Source organism: Mycteria americana, chromosome 2 (assembly GCF_035582795.1).
Source record: "Mycteria americana isolate JAX WOST 10 ecotype Jacksonville Zoo and Gardens chromosome 2, USCA_MyAme_1.0, whole genome shotgun sequence".
NCBI classification, from domain to species: domain Eukaryota; kingdom Metazoa; phylum Chordata; class Aves; order Ciconiiformes; family Ciconiidae; genus Mycteria; species Mycteria americana.
The window spans coordinates 98,472,100-98,498,705 of NC_134366.1; the positions used below are offsets into that span (position 1 = coordinate 98,472,100).

General features: G+C 43.6%; 1 protein-coding gene across 6 annotated transcripts in view; it reads right to left on the reverse strand.

Moving 5' to 3' along the window:
- Positions 1 to 26,606, reverse strand: part of GRB10 (growth factor receptor bound protein 10) — a 153,472-nt gene that overhangs the window by 92,727 nt on the left and 34,139 nt on the right. For all 6 annotated transcript variants that reach the window (XM_075494114.1, XM_075494117.1, XM_075494116.1 and 3 more), the window contains exon 2: positions 23,830 to 23,927. In XM_075494114.1, the coding sequence (XP_075350229.1) occupies positions 23,830 to 23,880 (51 nt within the window). In that variant the 5' untranslated portion in view covers positions 23,881 to 23,927. The remainder of the gene's footprint in view (positions 1 to 23,829; positions 23,928 to 26,606) is intronic.

A 26,606-nucleotide genomic window follows, 5' to 3' on the forward strand; every position in this document is an offset into this window, starting at 1 on the left:
CTGCAACTTGTTGCTCTTAGACGGAGGACACAGAGGTAGACAAACATTTCTTTAGCTGACCCAGTACTGCCATTCTTCACATGCTTCTGGAGTTTCTTTAGGCAATAAGGCAGCATTTCTACTGAGGACTGCTTCATGTGATTCTTCACTTCCCAAGCAAAAGACTATTTGCATTTATGTAAAGTAACTTTCTGCATTGTTTTCTAAGCTATGCTGCTTCTTTATATCATGATTTTGCAGCTTTGGTTCACTTGAAGTATCAAATGTACAAGGAGGAGAATAGACTCAATTATGCTAAGTGCCAAGTAGCCAGCTATTCATCTAAGTAAACTTTCCTATAGCTTACTCGTATCTGCAGCCATCCACAGAGTTTCTGTTCTGTCACTCAATTTTACTCTTAGCCCTGTGAAAGCAAATTCATAGGCTATTACAAGAAATCCACCTGACAGATCCAGACAAATGTTCAAGCTTTAATCCAAACTCCACAGTCTAGATCAACTAGTAATGCATATGATGCTCCTTTCTTAAAAGATTTAAGTCACTGGGCTTCTTAGTGGCTAAATACAGCAGCACAGTCCCCTTCCAGATAGCTCTTTGGTACAACATATTTTCAGCCTGCTGACACCCCAGAGCTTGAGGAAATTTGTCCCACGTACAGGCATGAGGGAAGAGCAAGGGTCTTGGGTTTGTCCAAAGTCACTGCTTTGCAAATCATTCCAAGTTTACTCAAACACAGTTCATATTTTTTACCGTGTTCTGCCAGAGCTCCAATCACATCTTCCCTGGGCCAGTGCTTAACACGTCATAGGAATAAAGAAAAAACAGGCTTTGCACACTAGGCAAAAAACTTTAAAGCGCATTCTCAGACAACCCACATATTACATAATTAAAGACCTGTAACTAGGTTTCCTGCCTCTTAACTATAGTCATTTGACTAGGTAAGAGCCAAGTGAAAGGCTCAGTAAGTCAACAGAGTAACTGTGAACCTAGAATTTTAGCATTCCCATTGCTAAGAGAGCTTGTACAAACAAGGGCTTAAAATAAAGCCACTTAGCTTTGTCAAAAGTCGGGCTCTCTCTCCTGAAGTAGCAAAGCCACTAACTGCAGGAATCCTTCTGATTTTACAGTACTGGCTGTCAAGACTGAGAGCGATAACCCTAGAGCCCAGGAACAAACAAGCCCAGCTTGGGATTACAGGAGTAGCAAAGGCAGCAGCACATTCCTCCCAACACACCACAGCACCTCCGAACCTCGGTGCCGCAAATCACTGAAAACATGCGATAACCTGGCAGGGTGCACAGACCTGTTGCTATCTACACATTCATACAACCCTCAGCAGACTTACCAGCCCACCACACAACATACACAATAGCTACGAGAAACGCAACATACCAGGAATTAGCAAAGAAAAAAGGAAAATGAGAGAGACTGACAGACAAGACAGACCTGCGTCCGTGGTCTATGTCTCTGCAGTGGCAGGGAATTTGTTAAATGAATCACAGGAATTATATTACATCCCATGATACAGGGGAAGGCAGAAAGGCTTGCCAGTCTGACCTTGGAGGAACTTCTCTCTTGACCCCTGTCTGGGTTTCAAAAACCCATTGACCAGAAGGTCCTTCAATTCAGCAAAAAACTGGGTGTTTGGACCCTATTGTCAACACCGAAACCCCATAGTGTGCATGCCCCAAGTCAGTGAAGTGTTTCTTCTCCTACACCAAGAAAAAAAGCTTTCTTAAATACATGGACTGATATACAATATACTGCTATAGCTGAGCCAGAAAGTTATTTTTCTGAAGGTGTTTCAGATTTATTTTAAGGAGTATTACCAGCTATGTGACCTGTCATTACCTGCATTGCAACTGCTACCAGGGCAGTATTATTTCACACCAAAAACTACTGTTACCTAGTAGCCAGCTTCGTCTTTTTTTTTTTTTTTTTTTTTTTTTTTTTTTTTTAAGAAAAAGTGGCTCTTCAGCCCCCCAGGAAATAAATAAATAAATAAATCTTATCTGGCAAGAGCTGGACCATGATTAGCAACCTTTAACAGTATCTGGTAGCAGCAGTTTATTCGTAAAAGGCTTTTCTCCAGTAAGGCAGGGGTGAGCATACCACGTTAGCTGACAGCTTCAGCAATGCACTTCTACAGCATGCGTACACGCTAGCATTACAGATTCAGCTTCCCTAGGCTGGTCTTTGCAAAACTTGCATTAGCAGGGTTTTCAACACTACCAAACTCAGAATTTGGCAAGAAACACGTCAAATTAAATTTCTCTCACTAGATGCAGTCCTCTCTCAGTAGAAACTAACCGCTTCTGCAAGAATTTAGCTGTCTCCCCGTACTCTGCACAGAGAAAATGGTAGTCTATTCCACCATGTGCACTTTTTGGACCAGACTGCCATTTATTATGGTAGAAGAAAATTCAATGCATCATGGTTGCTGTCTTTTAATCAGCTAGCAAGGAGGGAATCCAACTGACAGGCTTAGAAATGCTAAAAGCTTTGTTCTATTTTTAATGAGACTAAAACCACTGTGGCTGTTAGAGACAGTTTACATAGTTTACAGCTAAAATAAAGTCTTGAAATGCAGAAAAGAAACAAATGCACAAGGTTCTCAGTGAAAGCAACCACTTCTTAGAGCTGTCTTCAGCTAGAAAGCACTCACAACAATGAAGCAGTTACTTTCTGATAAAGTGTCCTTTTGCTTCTTTTTTTAAAACATAAACTAGGTTCCTTTTCATTTCTAACAAAACACCACTGAATAAATGAAGTTTATATTAGGATATTCTTCATATTAGAAAATTACATGTTTATATGGAAATTCTGTTTCTTCTGCTGGTGCCCATAGATCCTGATAATGTATCTTTAGCTTGTACTTAATTCTAAGTTAGCCTTACCTCCAAAGCAAATCACTCTCATGGGCAAGGGACTGCCACTGACAAAGCTACCAAAACCCTAATTTACTGCATGTTCCAAGCTCTTTGGTTTTGCTCAATACTGACTCCACCAATAAAGTCCCTGAAAAATCTGTTTTCTTTGAGAGAGAATTGTATTTACCAATAGGAATTAAACAGAAAAATTGTGTTTTGTTACCCTGAGAAAGTATAAACTAAAGTAGTAGTCATATTCCTCTTCTTTTTAAAGAGGCTTTTCAGTGAGATTTTGCATCATTGTCTTATCAAAGAACTGATACTTAGACTACACTACTTAAATTGAGTTAAAAGCACAGCAAGGCTCTAATGAACTCAGCGGTCCATACGTGTTAACTACTATACTGGAGGGTGCTCACACAATCTAAGGGAGTAATGCAACCCATAATGATGTTGTTGCTCGTAAGACCATTAGCCTACTCAAGAATCCTTACCAGGGTCACCTTCTATGTTTTGTCCAAGTTTCTGAAGTGCATGGTGAGACTATATTACTTCCTCATCACAAAGATGAAAGGAAATATAATGGGAATATTTGTACTACCCAGGTGCTATGGAAAATTTCAGCGTGTCACACACCTGCTAACACACCTGTCCATTCTGAGAAAGCGTCTTCAAAATTATTTTCTTTTAGCTTGCACTAAAAAGAAAGATCTCCACATGTTCTTTCGGGGGAAGTTGTAACACACAGAAAGAAGGTACAGGATATTTGATCCTTTTCAACCCACTGCCCTCCCCATGCTCAGACCTGTGAAATACAAGGTAGCTCGTCTGTTCTACTTGGCATCAAACCTACTAGAGCTCCAGTTATAGCAGCGCTGCTGGCCAGCTGCTTCCAAGAACACTGGCTTTGGGAGTCAGGTTTTGACAGCACCCTTGCACTGAGTGGATGGGAGACGTTCTGCGAACCGCCTTGGACAGTCTGTCCCAGCGCAGGCTAATGATGCCCCGCATTAACCTTGGAAAGCTCGATGCTTGGAAGGGTGACCTGGTGGACTCCGGGATCTGGCACTGCTGCAACACATTTGTGTGTCTCAGGCCAGGGGAAGGAGGAGAGATAAGAAGATGCTACCTAGGTTGCAGGAACCACTATTTCCATACAAGTGCATTCTCTTTAAGAATAGATATTCAAATCTCTGTGCTTTGGGAAGCAGCAACCACAGCCAGATAACCTAAATTACTTTTAAGTATATGAAGCCCTGAAAACTCAAGACTGATGAAACTCTAACAAAGGAATGAAAGTAGCATGAAACACAAAGCAAAGGAGTTTATCTCATCGGAATGTGGGCCTGCTTTCCCCTTTTGTCTTCTTGATGGTTCAGGTTCAAACTGAGGGTTTGAATGGGCCGACAGATGAAGATGATTCTTCACAGCCCTCGACAGAGCTGATAAAATGATAAACCTCCCATGGGGCAAGAGCCACTGTGCTCACACAGACCATTAAAATTCACCGGTTGCCAGTGAGCAAAGTAAATCTCAGATTGCTAATGAAATTATTCTTCAGGTCTTCAAACTGAAAATCTGATGAATTTCAAATGTCATGTTGAACAGCTTCATACAAGACTACTTTGCTATCCTTACTTGCTTCAACTATCAGCAATATCGACCTTATCTCTCTACTTTCTAGCCAATTTGCTCAATTGCTGCAATTTAGGGTGTGCTTGATGCCCCTCCCCTCCTTCCCTGAAGAGTGATCCTTGGCACTAGATAAGTAATTAACTAGGTCTAGAAATGGCTGTCCCATCTGATCAAACCTATGATCCTAATTATATTGACCACATACACCTTTCTGCTTAGATAAAGAACTGTTTACCCGTTACATGGTGCAATCTGCCCCAGAACTAATTGCCCACCTCAGACAAGGACATCTATAGTTCAGGTGACTTGCTTTCAGTTAGACACAGAACTAACCCTTTACACATCTCCAGAACAGCAAGCCTTACCAAAAAAAAGGTATTTAAAAATCTCAGATACGGGGTAAAGATTTATACACCTCAGTTGACAGCTCCATACCTTATTCAAAAAACCCCACAGAAATCACAGACACATCTCTAAAGCACAACAATCATGCCTTTCATGATTAAGGACCCAGCATCAGATATTGTATCGGAACAGACCGTTGTGCTCTCCCCTAACCGAACGGCAGGGTTCCACTCTCTCAGAGCAAATCAGTAATGTAATTTATGCAAAGACAATGAGGGAGTGTAAGAAATAGTCTACAATACATGGGTACTTTAAAAAAAAAAAAAAGTTATTTTGTACTGCTTACATTGCAGTAATAGGTTACTTTGCAAGCCCTCCGAAAAAAAAAAAAACAACACCATTACCAATAAAACAAGCGGCCTTTATTTCTGCATTTCTTTCTTTAATCATGTTCAAATCTCATTTGACCTTCACAATTTTAAGGAATTCACATCACTGCACCTTTCACACTGATGTTCAAAAGTTTTCCTAAAAAAAATATAAAAAGTAAAAAAATAAATAAAAAAAATCCTCAACTGTGATGCTCTATTAGTCATTGCTCCCAAATGTTAGCAACAGTTGGACAATATTTCTAATATAAACTATACTGCAGTGCTGCCTACGTACAAATTGTCAATTCACAACAGTTGGAAAGAAAACAAAACAAAAATTAAGCTAAGACTAACAACAGCGGTCATCCTGGATATTTCAGTGCGCCAGTGTCCTATCCCCCCTTCTCAAAATGAAAGAAACTTGCGGTATTTCCTACATCTTCAGAGTCCTTATCAGAATATGAAAAAGAAGTAACTAGTTCGACTGTATTAAAATCCAAGCAGCTCAAAGGTACTTTTTAGCCTGAGAACTTCTCTCGGTGCTCTGGATATTTACCTTTCTCTGATTTTCAAAAATCTAGGTACAATATGAAATGTGCTTAATTACTACACTTGTTCCAGTATTAATATATATGTTTATATACATCTACCTCAATGTAGTGGCTGCCATGTTGTTCCCTCCTTGAGGAAAGTGAGCTAATTGCATGTAGCTCTACCAGTTATCCTGCATCAAGAAGACGGCTTTATCAGAAAATCTTTATCAACTTAACATTCTCTAAAGGAAGAAAATTTGCAAAAGCTCAGCAATTTGCATTTAAATAGTAACAGATTACATGTAAAGTTACAAGCTGTCCCAGGAAAACCCAACACAAAGTGTAAATCTTTAGTTTTTGCACAAACTGGCAGTCGGAAAAAAACCTGCTTGGTGAAAGCAAGCATGTCAATCACCTCTTCATGCCTGGAAGGTTTTGGTTTTGTTTTGTTTTATAACTAGTTGTTCACAGAGTGTGTCAAGTGACTGCTTATTTTGTACAGCTTCTCCCCACTTTTTGCTAACACCTACTGGACACATCCAACAAAGTTACCCACAGCACGTCAGAATATACACTGCGACGCTTCAACGTGGTTAGTGGCAGCAGCTGCTTTAATTCTGCACAAACCCTGTGAATACTGGGCTACATTAAGGCCTCAACGGATCAAAGAGTTTTCATAACTACCAGTATGCTACCGGACGAAGGTCTGGTGTGCCAAAAATTGCCAAGGTAGCACATGAAACAAAACAAGCAAACCACCCCAAACAAGACCTGCCCAGGTACAGGGTCTCCAAACAGGGAGACATTTCAACAGAGATTGCAAAGCTGGTCAGCCAGAAAAAAAGTTCAAGAAATCCCACTGTTATAATACTGCCATGTGCACAACATTTGATCGTGCTGGCTTTAGCAACGCTGAAATATGACAGCTACTAACCACAAGAAAATTTCTGCAAATGGATTTCTACTGTTCACTCTGAGGAAGACAGGATGCAATCAGATGAGCTGCTCTTCAATCAGTATTAAAGTGGCTTTAAAACACCTTTCTTTCTCTTCTCTTCCCTGAAACCAGTGCTGAAGATGGAGAGGACAAAGAAGTAACTTGTTTACTTTGCAGGTCAAGGGGCTAGCAGCTTGCACATGAGCAGCTACCGCTTCAGCTGAGATGGTGATTTAACTCCAGGGTTCAGGGTGGTAACTTTTACAGCACAATCAATATTTATTATACCACTTCCTCTAGTTGTGAGATACTCTTTCTAACCCCAAAATGCAGATCTATGGAATAAAGGTAGTGGGAAAGACTGCTGAGATTAAAGTCAAACCAGAGATCAAAAAAAAAAAAAAAAAAAAAAGGAATTGTAGAATGAGGAAGAAAAGAGAAAAACGTTGAACTAGGCTTCAGAAGCAAGCTGTGGGTGAGACGAACAAGCCACCTTCTGGATACAGCTGAACTGAAGACCATTACATCTAGCTAAAACAAGAAAATTAACTGTGGCAAATTACCTCGGAGTTCATTAGCACACCACCACAATCCTGACAGCATGTGTGTAATCTTGCATTCTAATAATGCATGTTATTGTGTCAATATCCCTGTTCCAGAAGATGCTAGTGGGACAGTCGATGAGAATTTTCTGGTCTTGTGGGTTTGGGTTTATTTTAATCTTCAGGGCAAGTCATGCTCTAAAAGATATGCTGTCAGAAAACTATTTTTCCAACCTGCTCTCATCCAGCATAGCAGTTATGGTTTGCGACTAAACCATCCAGCCCATTCATGTTCAACAGCCAGCAGTTTGTCATAATTTTGAGGACATAAAGGACTCCAGAAAAAACAAGATCGCAAGAGATGCCTTTTTCAGAACATCTTTAGCACACTTGGTTAACCACTTGCTCATGTCAGGAAAAAAAAAAATATTTATTTCATGCAGAAGTTTAATCAGCATACATGTAGGAAGGCATTCTTCCCATCAAACTTACAACACACCGCCTTATACTTCTGTGTGGTTGGAAGTAGAGAAATGGGCACTCTGAAGTCTTAATTCACGTTCACCTTAGAGTACAGGCTCTACAAGTGCCTCCAGCTACAGAAAGCTTAAGGTGACTACCTCAAATGTTGATATTAATATTTGGTTTGAAAAATTCTGAGTCTGTCATGAATTTGAAAAGGAAAAAAAATTCACATAAATTGAGTGTGCATGTGTGGGCAGGTAAACATGCTGTAAGTTGCTTTAATAAATGGGTATCTGCTACGTTCAGGAGACTAACTGAAGTGGTCTAACTTCACATATACACTTCTACAAATAACACGAGACACTGAAGAATGTGTATGTAACCTATGATCCTAGAGTTACCTTCTACAGAAATCCTTCCAGCAGGTCATGACAAGTGGTCATGGCGGTGTGATCATGGCAACCACTCCTGGATTGCCAAGGGGTTCCTGCCTCCTTGCTAGTCAAGGAAGGATGAGCCCAAGCGAGGGGCTCTGGAAGAAGGATATGCAGAGGGGGAACAGGATAAGAGCACACAGAAGGACTGTGCAGGACTAAAGGGCTTCGCTCAACCAGGTGGCAGGAGACCCAGAGCCCACAGAGGCTGGTTAGGAAAGAGAGCCCATGGAGGTGGACTAGCCACAGGTACAGTCACTGCCTCCTGACATCATTATTGCCAAGACACCCTCCAGAGAGAGGCACTGATCTCCTTCCAGGAGGACCAAAATGTCTTTTCCCACGCTCCCCCAGGCACTACTCTCCATCAGCCTGCACACAACCACTCAAGGAAATCCTGGGCAGCTCAGGTCCCTGCCAGAGGGGTGAAGGAGATAGAAAACCCACAGGCAGGAACAGGAGACGTTAGCCTTGCCAGGCTAGGCACAGTCTCTTTACAGTCAATAAAACAGTTCATGCATTTCAACGCTTGTGTCAGCCCTTACTTCCTGACCTGCACTGCCTCTTCACGCTCCAGGCATGGGGGGCGGCATCTCTTCTGCAGCGGGCCCCAGTGGAGAAGAAAGGAGAGTATCTGGCCAGGACTCCTAGTGCTTCATGCCCATCCCCACCAAATGACTTGGAGCCAGGGGCACTCGTGACCAAAGGAGAGCAGCACCAGTCAGACCTGAGGGTGGAAACTCACAAGCCACTTAGTGAGGGGGAGCTTCCCCACGCTGCCCCAAGGGTGGTTCTTGGGGCAGATATGGCTGGCAGTAGGTCCTCGGAGAAGGCAGCATGGGAGACAGCCCACTTGGATGTAAACCTTGGCAGAGAGAGTAAACACCAGGGAAGGCAGGAGGGTGCCATGACAGGAGACTGAGTACCAACAGCTTGGCTGGGAAGCCACAAAGGACAGAGGTGGGCCAGGAGACACCTGGGCTATTGGCTAGCACCCCTAAGTTCTCCTTTGCTTCTGTCACACTGGCAAGTCCCTCATTTTCCACCTCAATGCTTGTTTCCAAATGAAGCACCCATCATCTTGGAGAAGATGAAAGCTCAGAGCACCTGTCTTGCCTAGGCCAAACAAGTCCATTTTTGCAGCCAGGTGCATGGGATGGGGAGAAACTGGAGACAAATCAGCTAAGTCACATTTCTGACCCACTCACAAGCAAACAGTGCGGTTCCAGCTGCAGCCAGCACTGGATGCTACATGGATTTCTGGAGTGGGTTGAAGATAACTTCACATCACAAGTGATCAGCAAGCCAACCGAGGAAGCACTCTGCTTGACCGACAAGCTAGCAAAGCTAATTCACGGACAAAGAACCACCAGTTCGGGAGGTAGAGGCTGATAGCAGCCTGACGCCATGCCAAGATGAAGGTAACAAGAGTAAGCAAAGGGAGCAAGACTACTAGCAGAATTACAGCCCTGGACTGCGGGAAAGCAGATTTTTGGCTTGCTCAAGGATCTGCTTGCCAGGTTCCCATGGGAGACTGCTCTGAAGGACCAAGGGGCCCAGGACAACAAGCTGATCTCCCAGGACAGCGTCCTCAAAGCTCAAGAACAGTCCATTTTGGCATGCAGAAGTCATAGGGGAATGGCAGAAAGCCAGGGTGAATAGACAGGCAACTCCTGCCTCAGCTCAAATGCTGAAATGCAAAGAAGGTCAGAGCAGGAGGAGGTTATGCAGGAGGAATATGGAGATACTGCCCAAGCAGAAGATACTGCCCAGCTTGTTCCAGAACAAGCAAAGGATACCAAGAAAAAACAAGGAATACTTCTACAAATAAACAAGGGCAAAAGGATGGCTAATATTAGTCTAGTTAGTGCTCATTTGTGCATGGGACCCAGCAGCTAAGGACACAAAAGATCAATGATTTCTTTGCCTCAGTTTTTCCTAGTAAAGTTCATCCTCACATCTCCCAGTTCTTTGAGCATAGTGTCAGCATCTGGGGGACTGAACCATTACTCACAGCAAAGATTATGGATCACACAAGCTAACTGGACCAAGTCCCTGGGACCACATGGGATGCGTTAGAAGGTGCTAAGGAAGCTGACCAATACCACTGTGAGGCTACTCCCTCTTATCTTCAAAAAATAAGTCACTGATCAGAGAAGGATCCTGATGACTGCAGAAGCAAAAAATCACATTCATCTTTAAAATGGGCAAGGGTGAGGATATGAGGAACCAGAAGCTGGTCAGCCTTGCCCAGTTTATGGCAAGATTATGGAGCAAGTCCTTCTGGAAGTCATTGCCAGGCACACGAAGGACAAAAAAGCAATTGGTAAATCTATGCTGGCTGTTCCAAATAACAAGCAATTGGTAAATCTATGCTGGCTGTTCCAAATAACAAGTCATACCTGACATTTCAGCTCACAATTTTAAACCATTTATATTAAGGGTCTTATCTCGCAAGAAACCAAAGCATTTACACAGATCATGGATCACTGTGCTGCCTTTTGATTTCCTCATACTGTTGCACATGCTAGGTTCTTCAAATATATAGTTAAAATTTTACAATATTGGACAATCTTATGGGATTGTAGAATATCTAATTTTTTTCATTAGAAAAGTAGGCACCTTATTTGTACTCCCCACATCCCAAAGCAATCTGCCTCAGATATAGCTGAACACTGTAGAAAAGTTAACTGCAAACTTGAGAAGGACCTACTGCAACAGCATAAAATTCATCAAAAATACTTATTTGCCTCCGCTGAAGTATCAGTTTTACAAAAACCCACGTGAGCCGAAATAATGGTCTGTCACTCTCCTACACTAATAGCTTCAAGAACTTCTTCAAGAAAGGTGCCAACACCACTTTGTCAGAAACCCCCTCCTGAACTGTGCAGAAGTATTCAGTATTCTGGGGAACTTGCCAGCATGACAGTATTTACTGTATGACTAATATGCATTAATGAAGCACAAATGGACAACTATTTACTTGTGCTAATAACTAAAGCGCTTTATTAGAGCTAAGGCCTCTAGCATGAAGGATTGCCAGGTTCCCCCACTTGCCAAAATTATGTCAAAAAATGGAGCCAGTATGTAAGACATCAAGAGCTACAGCCAGTGTGTAGTAGACTCTTAAGTCATTGTTTAACATTCAGCTTGCAAAGGACAAGCATGGTCCAAAACCACGGGCTGTTTCCGAGGGCTTGTCTTTTCATTGTAGAGGCTAGAATTTCAAATATGCACACTGGTCTTACCAGTACGCAAGCCAAAGCTATCTTAAAATAGCAATAAAGCCTGAGAGCTTTGCTGGGCATTTGTGTTCTACCTTTGATTGCTTGTTGTTCTTTCAAAACCAGAAAGAAAAACACTGTATCTTAATGCCTCGGATTAAAATATCAATACTATCTAGAATAAAAGGCCATTAATACCAATAATCTGGCCCTTTCTACATGAAGGATTCCTGAAAGCTGATCAATTTGGTAAAATTCCGTCCTGAAAAAGCAAAGCCAATCCTTCAAGAAGAAAGTCCTAGTTCTATGCCACACTCTCCATCCCACGTCTCCACAAACGGAACGTACCTGCAACGCTAGGAATGAAAGATACACCTGAAAAGCGACAGTTTTGTGGGAACCTAGGGAGAACTTTTAAAAGAGTATTTCAGATTGTGTTATATTAGAAAATGAAAGAAAAATTCCTAGATGATGCAAAAGAAGCAGGTGAAGATCCTTTTCAGTCATAGATAGTGCTAGGTGGACTTGCTATATTCATCCCTAGCTTCACGAAGTGGCTTCACTAAGTGGCACATCCACCACTGAAGCCATAGTGAATTAAGGCTATCCGTTCTTCTTTGAACAGCAGCTTCAGTTCAGGACTCAGCTGCAGCATTACAACTACATGGTCTGCCAGTGTAGAAACAAAATGATCCCTGCCATGAAATAGCACATTAACAATGAAGTTTGGAAACTGTACCCACAGTTTCTGTGTAGAAACAGAAAAATTCTCCTCTCAGAGTTGATCGCACTTAAACAGCTTCATGCAGAATCACAGGACTTTGGTTGTAGGGTGGTTGGTTGGGTTTTTTTTTTCCCCCTCCTTTTTTAACTTATAGAAAGAACAAATCATAAGTGCTTATGAAAAACTGTCCCTCCTTTGATCAAACAGTCTCCCTTTAGACTGTGTAAGGCAAGAAAATCTACTGGGCATAACTTTTAGCAAGGTCTGTATCTAAATATATTTCTTGGAAATACTTAAGTATAAGACAACATTATATCTCCGGTCTTTTCCAAGGATAGAAAAGGCCTGCCTGAGCCAACTGGCATGGACAGCAACACTAAGAATTATCCGAGCCACAGCACTTTCTTGAAAAGTGACAGCTCCAAATGCACAGCAATCTTATCTTCCTCTTAAAAAACAAAACAATCTTCTCCAGTTGTTATTATTTACTCATATGTAGAGCACAGAACATCTGTAGGAGGAAGGTTCATTAAAAACACCCCCCCCAACCTATCACAAACGTAATTCCAGTTGATTATAACAAAGCCAATTTAAAAGGAAAAAAAGAAACAACTTCCATTCTCTTATATTTTAGACGTTTGAAGTATGAAGCTGTCTTACGACTAGTACATCAACTTCTCTCTTCCATTAAGTGAGAGCGGTTACTAACATGAAAATACTGATACTGGTAGTTCTCCAAAATAACCAGTTGGTAAACAGCTTGTTAAATATTTACTCATTTGGAAAAGATCCCATTCATAAGAAAAAAATATACAGCATTTAGTTTGGTGCTATAGTCTGCTAAACTCATTGTTACCATTACTTCAGAATGGTCTCGTGAAGTTTTGTAAGAAAAAAACAGAAAATGGCCTGTTTATCAACGTGGGTGTTTTTACAACCTGGAAGCGGCATCTTAAAAGTTGCATGCAAGTCAGAACCTAGAGAGATCCGTTGCTTTTGATTTTCACAGGATCACTGAATGATTGAGGTTGGAAGGGACCCCTGGAGGTCATCTGGTCCACCCCCCTGCTCAAGCAGGGCCACCTGCAGCCAGTTGCCTGGGACCATGTCCAGATGGCTTTAGAGTATCTCTGGGGATAGAGATTCCAAAATCTCTCTGGGCAACCTGTGCCAGTGAAAGAGTGATGCCCTCCTGTGTTTCAGTTTGTGCCCACTGCCTCTGGTCATGCCACTGGGCACCACTGAAAATACCCTGGCTCTGTCCTCTTTGCACCCTCCTTTCAGGTATTTATATATATTCATAAGATCCCCCTCGAGCCTTCTCTTAAATACAAAAGTAGTAAACTGTAGTTTTAAACATGTATGAATACTAGAGCTAAATCAAGGGACAAATTCACAGAATCACAGAATCGTATAGGTTGGAAAAGACCTTTAAGATCATCGAGTCCAACTGCAAACCTAACACTACCAAGACCACCACTACACCATGTCCCTAAGCACCTCATCCAAACGTCTTTTAAACACCTCCAGGGATGGCGACTCAACCACTTCCCTGGGCAGCCTGTTCCAATGCTTGATAACCCTTTCAGTGAAGTAAAATTTCCTAATATCCAGTCTAAACCTCTCCTGGTGCAACTGGAGGCCATTTCCTCTCGTCCTATCACTTGTTACTTGGGAGAAGAGACTGACCCCCACCTCGCTACAACCTCCTTTCAGGTAGTTGTAGAGAGCAGTAAGGTCTCCCCTCAGCCTCCTCTTCTCCAGACTAAACAATCCCAGCTCCCTCAGCCGCTCCTCATAAGACTTCTGCTCCAGACCCTTCACCAGCTTCGTTGCCCTTCTCTGGACTCGCTCCAGCACCTCAATGTCTCTCTTGTAGTGAGGGGCCCAAAACTGAACACAGTATTCAAGGTGCGGCCTCACCAGTGCCGAGTACAGGGGCACGATCACTTCCCCAGTCCTGCTGGCCACGCTATTTTTGATACAAGCCAGGATGCCATTGGCTTTCTTGGCCACCTGGGCACACTGCTGGCTCATATTCAGGCGGCTGTCAACCAACACCCCCAGGTCCTTCTCTGCCAGGCAGCTTTCCAGCCACTCTTCCCCAAGCCTGTAGCGTTGCATGGGGTTGCTGTGGCCCAAGTGAAGGACCTTGCACTTGGCCTTGTTAAACCTCATACAATTGGCCTCAGCCCATCGATCCAGCCTGTCCACGTCCCTCTGCAGAGCCTTCCTCCCCTCAAGCAGATCAACACTCCCGCACAAGTTGGTGTCATCTGCAAACTTACTGAGGGTGCACTCGATCCCTTCGTCCAGATCATTGATAAAGATATTAAACAGAACTGGCCCCAACACAGAGCCCTGGGGAACACCACTTGTGACCGGCCGCCAACTGGAGTGAACTCCATTCACCACCACTCTTTGGGCCCGGCCATCCAGTCAGTTTTTTACCCAGTGAAGAGTACACCCGTCCAAGCCATGAGCAGCCAGTTTCTCCAGGAGAATGCTGTGGGAAACCGTGTCAAAGGCTTTACTGAAGTCTAGGTAGACAACATCCACAGCCTTTCCCTCATCCACTAGGCGGGTCACCTTGTCATAGAAGGAAATCAGGTTGGTCAAGCAGGACCTGCCTTTCCTAAACCCATGCTGGCTGGCCTTGATCCCTTGGTTATCCTCTACATGCCATGTGATGGCACTCAGGATGATCTGCTCCATCAGCTTCCCTGGCACCGGGGTCAGGCTGACAGGCCTGTAGTTCCTTGGGTCCTCCTTCCAGCCCTTCTTGAAGATGGGTGTCACATTTGCTAATCTCCAGTCAGCAGGGACCTCCCCAGTTAGCCAGGACTGCTGGTAAATGATGGAAAGGGGCTTGGTGAGCACTTCTGCCAGTTCCTTCAGTACTCTCGGGTGGATCTCATCAGGCCCCATAGACTTGTGAGTGTCTAAGTGGTGCAGCAGGTCACTCACCATTTCCCCCTGGATTATGGGGGCTCCATTCTGGTCCCCGTCCCTATCTTCCAACTCCAGGGGGCTGGGTACCCAGAGAACAAATTGGCCCTGCTATTAAAGACTGAGGCAAAGAAGGCATTAAGTACCTCAGCCTTTTCCTCAGCCTTGGTCACTGCATGTTCCCTCCCCTGTCTACTAGGGGCTGGAGATTCTCCTTAGCTCTCCTTTTGCTGCTAATGTATTTGAAGAAGTGTTTTTTGTTGTCTTTTACAGCAGCAGCCAGATTGAGCTCTAGCTCAGCTTTGGCCCTTCTAATTTTCTCCCTGCACAGCCTTGCTACACCTTTGTAGTCCTCCTGAGTTGCCTGCCCCTTCTTCCAGAGGTCGTAGACTCTCCTCTTTTTCCTGAGTTCCAGCCAAAGCTCTCTAGTCAGCCAGGCCGGTCTTCTTCCCCGCCGGCTCGTCTTTCGGCACCTGGGGACAGCCCGCTCTTGTGCCTTTAGGACTTCCTCCTGAAAGAATGTCCAGCCTTCCTGGACTCCTTTGCCCTTCAGGGCTGCCTCCCAGGGGACTCTCTCGACCAGTCTCCTAAACAGGCCGAAGTCCGCCCTCTGGAAGCCTAAGGTGGCAGTTTTGCTGACCCCCCTCGCCACTTCTCCATGTATCAAAAACTCTATCATTTCATGATCACTCTGCCCAAGACGGCCTCCAACCATCACATGGCTCACAAGTCCTTCTCTGTTGGTGAACAAGAGGTCCAGCGGGGCACCTTCCCTAGTTGGCTCACTCACCAGCTGTGTCAGGAAGTTATCTGCCACACACTCCAGGAACCTCCTAGACTGTTTCTTCTCTGCTGTATTGTATTTCCAGCAGACATCCAGTAGGTTGAAGTCCCCCACAAGAACAAGGGCTAGCAATCATGAGGCTTCTCCCAGCTTCTTATAGAATAGTTCATCTGTCTCCTCATCCTGGTTGGGTGGTCTGTAACAGACTCCCACCACAATATCTGCCTTGTTGGCCTTCCCCCTGATTCTTACCCATAGACACTCCACCCTATCGTCACCATCATCAAGCTCTAAACTATCCAGACACTCCCTGACGTATAGGGCTACCCCACCACCTCTCCTGCCTCACCTATCCCTCCTGAAGAGTTTATAGCCATCCATCGCCGCACTCCAGTTGTGCAAGTCATCCCACCATGTTTCCGTGATAGCAACCATATCATAGTTTTCCTGATGTACAACAGCTTCCAACTCCTCCTGCTTGTTGCCCATGCTGCATGCATTGGTGCAGAGGCACTTTAGCTGGGCTGTCATCCGTGTCTCCTTCACAGAAGAACACGCCTTGTGTGCTTTGAGGTGCTTCACTGGCATTTCCGTCTTGGCTCCTATTGCCTCAGTATCCCCTAGCTCAACTCTGTTCAACTTCAGCTGTGCCCCAGTGTACCCCACACATCTCAGAGACACAGGCTGAGTGCCCTCGCTGGTACCCGCTCCCTCTAACCGTGGCACATCGTCCCTCAGCTTCCCTCGGGCAAGCCTGATATTATCCCCCTCCCCCTTCAAGCCTAGTTTAAAGCTCTGTTGATGAGCCCTGCAAGATCCTGAGCAAAGATTCTCTTTCCCCTTTGAGAAAGATGAATCCCATCAGATGCCAGCAAACCTGGTGCTGTGTAGGCCATCCCGTTGTCAAAAAAAACCAAATCCATGGCGATGACACCAGCCACGGAGCCATGAGTTGATAGATTGGGTGTCTCTGTTCCTTCTAGTGTCACCACCCATAACTGGAAGGAGAGAGGAGAAAATAACCTGTGCTCCAGAGTTCCTTACTAGCCATCCCAAGGCCCTGAAGTCTCTTTTGATTGCCCTAGGACTTCGTGTTGCAGCTTCATCACCCCCCACACGGAAGAGCAGTAGGGGGTAATAGTCCAAGGGCCGTACCAGGCTAGGGAGCATCCTAGTGATATCCTTCACACAGGCCCCAGGGAGGCAGCAGACTTCCCTAAGAGGAGGGTCCGTCCGGCATATCAGACCCTCGGTTCCCCTCAGAAGGGAGTCACCCACAACTATAACCCATCTTCTCTTCCTTGTGGAAGTGGTGTTAATACGAGAGGTACGTTCTTCTGACCTGGGCGACACCTCTGGTGTAGATGGACCGTCATCCCCATCCTCCATTGACTGGCCTTCCACCTCCAGGGCCTCATACCTGTTGTACAGAGGCACCTAGGGGGGCGAGGTGGGCAGGGAGGGCCTTCGCCTGCCGCCACGAGCGTGGACTCACGTCCATTCACTCTCCTCCTTTGAGCTGCTGCCTTCAGCCCGGTGGGGGGGGATACAGGATCCCCTTAGTCATGGGTTCTTACTGGTGGCTGATGCTGCTCCTGTTCCTGTCTCAGGGCGGGCAGAGCATGGCACCACCAGTTGACCTCTTTCTCAGCCTCCCTGATGCTCCTTAACCTTTCTACCTCCTCCCCTAGCTCTGCCCCCATGCAGAGCAAGTCATCCACCTGGTCGCACCTCACACAGCTGTCCTCACAGCTGCCACGTGTGAACAGTGAGAGGCCCAGGCACTCCCTGCAGCCCGAGACCTGGGTGGCCGCATGTTTTTGGGGGAGCTCTGTCTGGGTAGCCACATCCACTCTGGCGAGCACAGAGGGCATCACTTTCTGATGAATGAAGACCATAGCTGAGTTTCTTCTGAAAGGATGGGGACTACCAAATGAACTCACTTCTCACAGTTCCTCTTGAGCTAGTAGGGTGACTTCTCCTTCCCTACATGCCCTGCCTGCGTGAACTGCTGCGCAAACTGACGCGCCACGCCCTGTTGAGAGACTTTTCAAGAGACTGCTTGTATATAACGACATAACAAGATTAAAAGATAGGTTCAGTCTATTGCTCAAGCATGACCATGAAACCATTAACAAGAAGATGCAAAATGGAGCTTCTTCACTTGTAATTTCCTCACTTTATTTGGAACACCTACATTGTTCCCTCACCACTGTTAGCAGTAATGTAAGTAGTAAATGGTATGACTGACCACTAGAGTGCTTTGAGTCTCTTTTTTTGGGTGGGTTGAAAAACCTTATATAACTGAAAAATGTGGACCTAGACACTTGAAATTTCTTGCTCACATTCACCTTCAAAAAAGACTTCATGTTTTGCCAACCAACTTCTGTGTAAATTAGAATACAAAAGTAGAAGTGCAAACAGTTAAGTACAGACTTTCAATGGGAATTGTAGAAAGGTAAACTGGTACAGCAAAAAGAGTAATTGATGGGTATTTCATGTACGAGGGACACTGTAATGAATTGTATAAAAGCCTAGTGTGAGATACAACTTTCTTTCATATTATTTTGTTTCACATACAATATTCTGATGACACACAATAGTGGGGGCAAGTGCACTTCCAATGGCCTCTTTAAGAGGTAAGCACCACACTTTCATTTCAATGTTAGTGAAAACAACTGCTTTTGGGACAATTTTTTAAAGAGATTTCTGTCCAAGAAAAATAGAGGCTAGAAATCCAGCTCCAGTTGCTCTTCAACAAAAACTACCAAGCAGCATCAACTCTATCTGTAAAAAACGTTTTTAGTCTACACTCAGGGAGACAGATTTCATAACTTCATATTGGACGCAACATGTCTTGTAAAAACATTCACTAATGTTCTCACTGCTTTGTGCTTTATGTCTGCTGCAGTCCGTCAACCCTCTACGCCACATACATGTAAACTGTTAAAACAAGAGTATTGTCAACAAATATCTGTTGACTGACACCATATTTCACAAATCTGATTACTTTCTGCATTGGCAGTAGCAACATTTCAGCTTCATTTCTTCATACAATATGTAGAAGAATGACGCAATGCAATAATGCCTCTGGCGTTTTTTCACTCAGCTGTGCCCAAGGACTTTGAAAACCTGTTTGTGCACTCTGGTCCTTCCCTTTGCCCCGTTAGCATGAAAAACCTCAAACTCCGGGCCAAATTCTATACAAGCAGCATCCTTGTACATTTAAGCCTAATGAGAATAAATGAAGCTGCCGTTTATTTTTAATCTTAAAAATCATGCATTGGGTTTGTGTGGCAAGGTTTTGGTAGCGGGGGGCTACAGGGGTGGCTTCTGTGAGAAGCTGCCAGAAGCTTCCCCCATGTCCGATAGAGCCAATGCCAGCCAGCTCCCAGATGGACCTGCTGCTGGCCAAGGCTGAGCCCATCAGCGATGGTGGTAGCACCTCTGTGATAACATATTTAAGAAGGGGTAAAAACTGCTGTGCAGCAACAGCAGCCAGGAGAGAGGAGTGAGAATATGTGAAACAACCTTGCAGACAGCAAGGTCAGTGATGGAGGAGGAAGTGCTGCAGGCGCCGGAGCAGAGATTCCCCTGCAGCACATGGTGAAGACCAGGGTGAGGCAGGCTGTCCCCCTGCAGCCCAGGGAGGTCCATGGTGGAGCAGATATCCACCTGCAGCCCGTGGAGGACCCCATGCCAGAGCAGGTGGGTGCACCCAAAGGAGGCTGTGACCCCATAGGAAGTCCGTGCTGGAGCAGGCTCCTGGCAGGACCTGAGGACCCATGGAAAGAGGAGCCCACGCTGGAGCAGGTTTGCTGTCAGCACTTGTGACCTTGTGGGGGACCCACGCTGGAGCAGTCTGTTCCTGAAGGACTGCACCCTGTGGAAGGGACCCACGCTGGAGCAGTTCATGAAGAACTGTAGCCCATGGGATGGACTCGCATTGGAGAAGTTCATGGAGGACTGTCTCCTGTGGGAGGGACCCCACGCTGGAGCAGAGGAAGAGTGTGAGGAGTCCTCCCCCTGAGGAGGAAGGAGCAGCAGAGACAATGTGTGATGAACTGGCCGCAGCCCCCATCCCCTGTACCACTGTGCCGCTCAGGGGGAGGAGGTGGAGAATTCAGGAGTGAAGTTGAGCCAGGGAAGAAGAGAGGGGTGGGGGGAAGGTGTTTTAAGATTTGGTTTTATTTCTCATTACCCTAACTCTTGATTTTAATTAGTAATAAATTAATTTTCCCCAAGTCAAGTCTGTTTTGCCCGTGATGGTAACTGGCGAGTGATTTCCCGCTGTCCTTATCTCAACCCACAAGCCTTTCATTGTATTTTCTCTCCCCTGTCCAGTTGAGGGGGGGGAGTGACAGAGCAGCTTTGGTGGGCACCTGGTATCCAGCCAGGGTCAACCCATCACAAATAGTAAGAAAGATCTCCACAGTCTCAATAAACAACTGTCAATAGCTAAGCAAATGAGGATTTTCAAACAGTATCAGGTAGACAATGAGGGCCAAAACATAGGTCTTGACAGCCCTTCCCACACAGATTTTTCAGTCTAGTTAGACACAGATTCTGCAATTGATTTTTTTTTCATGCTGTGCTTTTTAGGACAAAAGAAATTTTATTCACACAAACATGGACAGCAGCATGTATACCTATGTCAGACTGTTCAATTCCTAAGTGGCAGAGATACAACTAAGTCACATAGAAGGCATCTGGATTTCATAGGGATGAGGATTATGGCATCCACCAAGGTAACTCCGAATTAGGGATATAGGCTTCTTCATTTTTTTTTTTTCCTGCTAAGACAGAAACCCTCTCTAACCACCCAATCAAAGCAAACAACCCCTGAAAATGTGAAAAGCAAGTCTCCCAAAAACCCACACTCACCAAGATGAAGCACCCTAGGCAAACAACTGTAACCTCAATATGCCATGGACTTGGATCAGATAACCTCCAAAGGTGTCTTCTAACTTACTGTATCATTTTATGGAAAACAAGGATCAAAGCTGCTGTACTAAAACCTGGAGAACCGGTGCCGAGCTGTTTTTCCAGCTGAAGGCAGGGAAATGTGACTGTTGTAGTAACGGCAGTACATCATCTTCACATCCACAAATCTGACATCATTAAAGGAGGCTTTTATTACCTTTAGCTAGCCTCTAACTAATTAATTCCCTTCGGTATTTACTTCGCTACTCTTGAAGTGTACAAAGCTTCTCAAGTATGGTGTGCAACATTCTGCTCTCTTATCTGGTCAAGAGGACTATTAGCAATCCTGATATCCACAGCTCTGTACATGTAGGAGGAAGCAATTTCCATTTTCTCCCTATTTGTGACCAAGTGCTTGTAGCGCATTTTATGCCAAGTTAGACAGTGAGTATGATGTGAACAAGTCCTTTCTCTAATAAGAATTCAGCTCTCTGAAAACAAACTTAATTATTAATAAAGTCATGCCTGCATCTTGGTTATGAGAAAATAAATGGAAGGCAGAAAATAGAAGATGAACAGAACATTCCCGCATGCCCAGAATTTTATCTTCAGAAACTGAGAAAAGAAACATCCTTCTATTATTTATGTTACTGAGTCTTGTCCAATTCATGCATCAAAGGGTTAAAGAACTAAATCTTCCCCAAGAGTTCAAGTCACTGCACATAAATACTGTTGTGACTACAGATTGCAAAAGAACGGAAACACAGTAAATCATCCCATTTTTTCTGAGAAATTCTGGGACTATGTTCTGAATTTCCAGGAACAGAAGACAAACACTGCCAATTCTCACTGCTACATTTTTATTGAAGAGTTCGAGAATTTGGAAAGGGCTCCTGAAAGCCACTAAAAGGTAGTATTGATTTTTTCCACAAAGCTAGAGATTGTTTCTAGGAGAATGTACTCAGTGTGACTGGTTTATGTGCTAACTCCTGAGAAAGTTAAAAAAAAAAAAAAGCCTCTTAAACAAGACCCGAAAGATTCTGAAAGCAGCAAACATTGCAAACAAAGAGCCCAGTAAGAAAGTCAGAGATCTATACCTTGCCCATCTCCCCAAAAACAGGAAAAGGAAGGGCAGAAAGGGGTCGGCAACAAGGCATCCTAAAGGATATTCTGTAGTGCATATTCACTTATCCAGGTTCTCATTTCTCTTGTTGTCTGCTTTGAACGTAATCCCAAAGTCCAACACATCAATTTATTCTAAACACTGAAGTTACAGCGTTAAGGTCCCAACCTTGGGGACTCTGGAGGGATCTTCTCTATAGCCTCCCATTCATATTAAGTCAGAAAATGTATTGAAAAAAATAGAATACTTCTTCACACTCTAATCTAGAGCATATTTAGTTTAACCTTCTTTCAGCCCTTTACCAACACAATACTGGCACTGCAGCCAAATTTGAAAGACAAGTTGATGAAAGCTTCTAAGTCATATTTAGTAGGGGTGGAAAAACAGATGTTCAGGGTTTTTTTAATGCAAACTTCATTTTTGACAGAAGGCACAGTAGTTGTGAATGGGCTTCCAAAGCTAGTCTTTAAACTGGTTACAAGCACTTAAGATAGTTAACACACAGTAAGCTATGACCAAAACTAATTAACAGGGAGTCACTTTCCCACCATCTTAAGTCACCCATGTTGCTCTGACACTTCTAGTCTGTTGATTGCCCCAGACTAAAGCAGGTTATCTACAGGGTTTGTAAGAGCAAGGGGAAATACCAAGGAAAATTCACATTCTTAGTGCTTATGAACCACTAAAGACACTATTTTCATGAAAAAGTTTGACATCAGTAAAGAATTTGCAGCTTAAAAATGACTGCCTACAATGTCAAGTTTCTCTTACATAGCTCTCCTCTCCCTCAGCTTTGCATCATGACTCAGATGATGCTCTAAATGAATTGGAAGCATAATTTCACAGTGCATCAAAATTACGAAGTCCAGGCACATCTATTCACATATTCTTTTAAAATCATGGATCCAAGTATAGTAACAGATTTTCAAGACACCCGATTTCTCAAAGTCCATTCTATTTTCATAACTGCAAAAGCAGTTATAAAGGAACTGTTACATTTTTCCTGTTGTCAGGAAAAGCATTTAGGTACATTCAACTGACAACTCAGCATATCCTGACATTAGTCTTAACTAATTTGAAGTTTCCTATTGGGGAAAAAAGTGTAAGTTGACATATTATGAAACTGATGTATAAATCCTATAGGGGTTTGTTGGGGATTTTTGTTGTTGGTGGTTTTGTTTGGTTTTTGCTTTTCTTTCAAATGAGTAGCATGGCTGTAGTAATCTACTAGTAGTAATGTTTCTCTTCAGAGAAAAAGGTTTCAATGTCATATGATATTATGTTTAATCATTTGTGTATCTGCACGGCCCAAAATCATAAGTGAATCCTTAGGGTGGTAAGCATACTATGAAAACAAAGAAAAAGGGCAAAAACCAGGCCATTCCCAAAATAACAAATTTACAGTTCCATAAAAAATACAAAGCATGCATTATGCCAACCACAACTGCCTGGGAAAAAAAAATATGAGAACTTCTAAGTGCATTTTTGCCTAGCACCTTTGAATTGAGCAGAGGGGTTTTTTTAATATATTCTTTGTAATATGCCATATTGGCTGCTTAGATACAGCATAATGACTCGACAAACAGAGATTTTTACACTTGGTTAGATCCTGCCTTTGTTCCTATAAATACAGCATTCAGCAAACATTGATACCAGTGAAATGTCTTGCACCAAAAAGTATCGTAGCTTGCCATTTATTTTGGAAACAAGTGCCTTCTCCCAAATATGAACTGGCTATTTTGAGGACAGGTATCAATTCTTAATCAGTATATATCAGTGACCCAATTTTTTCAGCAGCAGGTCTTGAATACAGGATGGTAACAGAGGCTCTGTTCCCAAACATAGCAAAACCCAGAGAATTGGCAGACAGCTATTAGCAGTTTGATGAAAAGTTTGAATGCACAATCAATCACTGGCACACAGCAATATCGTGCTACAAGCTGACAAGAACATGCAGTTTCATAACTTACTATCCGATAAGGAAGATGTAAAAAGGAGTCTGGGCAGCCAGCTAAAGCCATTTGTTCCTTCAAATTTTCTTCAAATTACATCTACTGCTTCACAGGACCTGCAGAGTACAAACAAACTGTCAGAAACCATACTGAAGACATTTCATCAACTTATTATTGAAAACAGTTGGAGGGGGAAGACCGAGAAGAGCAAGATGAGGTGACGAGGATTTGCATCAACTTGGAGTAGCAAATCTGCACATTTGCTGTCTGTAGCCTAGAAAACACGTTCAACCCAATACTTCATTCAAAAGCCCAACATAACTATTCTCAGGCTGGATGGCTCCTCCTTTATTTCCACAGTCCAGGCAAAAAAGAAAGCCTCTCTTCACACCTAGACTCTAACCATTTGAAGATTGGCTCTCACCAACTGAGGCTATGTTTTCAATTGTGGAAAAAAAACATTGAAATCTGAATTAAGATGACAGCCACTTATCATAGAATCATTTAGGTTGGAAAAGACCCGTAAGATCATCGAGATCATTATGCAGCATTAGCCTTCAACACCTACTTACACAACTTCTTCTTCCCTTCACCCTTTCCCACATGCCTTTTCTCTCATGGTTTTATTCTCATGCAATATATCAAATAGGATGTCCCATGCAAATCTGCATTCAAGTCTTGCATTTCCTCTTCTGAGTAATTACTAGCAGCAATTTTGCAAGGTGAGCAGTGTTTCTTTTAAGCATCACTTTTGTGATCAGATCAAGCTTGAAAAGAAGTCTACTGCAAACATATTTAGAGATGCATATGGCTGAAGAACCAAAAATGCAAAAGAGAAGGCAGTATTAAGCCAATGTCAGAAAAGTGATTTTAACTGCTGCTTCATAACAAAGGAAACAAAATAAACAAAAGGATGTAAATATAAAAAGCACTATTTGCTGGTCCCAGCATTTCTCCCAGCCAGTGGCATTCAGCTGGAGACATCCCTGCAGTATAAGGCAAGCAATGCCACCTCCGAGCAGATAAAAAAAGGGCGAGTGGGGGAGACAGAGCAGACTGCAAAGCGAAGCCAGAACTTTTACTCCTACCACAAGCAAGCTCCTGTCTTGTTCACTGTTAATTATCAATTATGTACTCAAAACAAAAGTCTGAGTTTTAAACAGGCTACCCACTGCTCTATGGTAGGCATGAGCTGTCACCAAACCAAAGCTCCCAGCAAGATTTATGGGACAGTTAAGTCATGGAAAAGGGTAAAAGACATCTTGGGGAAACTGCTCCCAGAGAAGTTGCAGCCTATGGTCCATGTAAAGCATGCACTCATCAAGAAAGCTTTATTTTATCTAGTTCCAGGATAAGTTTGGCTGAGGTACGGTAGCCTCCTCCTCTCTCAGAAAGGCAGGCAAACTCCTGGGAGCTTCCTTCCAGAACAGAGTTACTGGGCTTCTGCAGTTTTCCCAAGGCAGTAACTTTCTGGGGTCAATTCATAAAGCTAATTACCTTGGGACGAAACTGTTTTTGGCAACAGCAAGTTTGAAAAACTATTTAACCCAATATGCATAAATCAAGTTGTTTATTCTAGATACTGTTTTCCATAGCATTTACTTAAGTTTAAAACCAAACTCTTACAGGATTAACATTACGGGGGGGGGATCACCTCAGACATCTAACTCTGTATGCATGATCAGAAACAGCGTGGCCAGCAGGACTAGGGAAGTGATCATCCCCTTGTCCTTGGCACTGGTGAGGCCGCACCTTGAATACTGTGTTCAGTTTTGGGCCCCTCACTACCAGAGAGACATTGAGGTGCTGGAGCGTGTGCAGAGAAGGGCAACGAAGCTGGTGAAGGGTCTGGAGCAGAAGTCTTATGAGGAGCGGCTGAGGGAACTGGGATTGTTTAGCCTGGAGAAGAGGAGGCTGAGGGGAGACCTTACTGTTCTCTACAACTACCTGAAAGGAGGTTGTGGAGACGTGGGGGTCAGTCTCTTCTCCCAAGTAACAAGTGATAGGACAAGAGGAAATGGCCTCAAGTTGCACCAGGGGAGGCTTAGATTGGATATTGGGAAAAATTTCTTCCCTGAAAGGGTTATCAAGCACAGGAACAGGCTGCCCAGGGAAGTGGTTGAGTAACCATCCCTGGAGGTATTTAAAAGATGTATAGGTGTGGTGCTTAGGGACATGGTCTAGTGGTGGACTTGGCAGTACTAGGTTAATGGCTGGACTCGATTTTAAGGGTCTTTGCCAACCTATATGATTCTATGATATCCAACTTGTACTGTTGCTAGTCTTTAAACATATAACAGTGGTCTACAGCCATCTAACTCCCACCCCACACCTAGAAGTTTGCAGTCAGTTTTTAAGAAGGATCTGAAGATTTAATTTTCAGGGCAAGATTTGCCTCACTCACCCAGTTTGTTCTGGGAGAATTAAGCACAGATTTATGGAAATCCTTTTTATCTTGGCTGATGTATGCAAAAAATAAAAGGCAGCTTTTCACTTTGGGAATACTGTTTTCTGTAAGTACATCTAAAGTGAAATTAGGCAAGCAACTGCAGTAGATGTTCTGAAGTTGGTACAATGCATCAAGAACAAAGAGAACCATATTATTGGCCTGTAAACCCACAAATTAAGGAAAGTTTACCTAAAGGGATAAGGGAAAAGAATTCTGCCTTGCTTTGCAACAGTTTTATGTTTATTATCACTTCAGCATTTAGAGAACAGGAAAACTCATGACTACTGTAAATTTAACTATAGATAATTTAGGACTGAGTATCAAAATACTGGTCTTTCTCTTAATG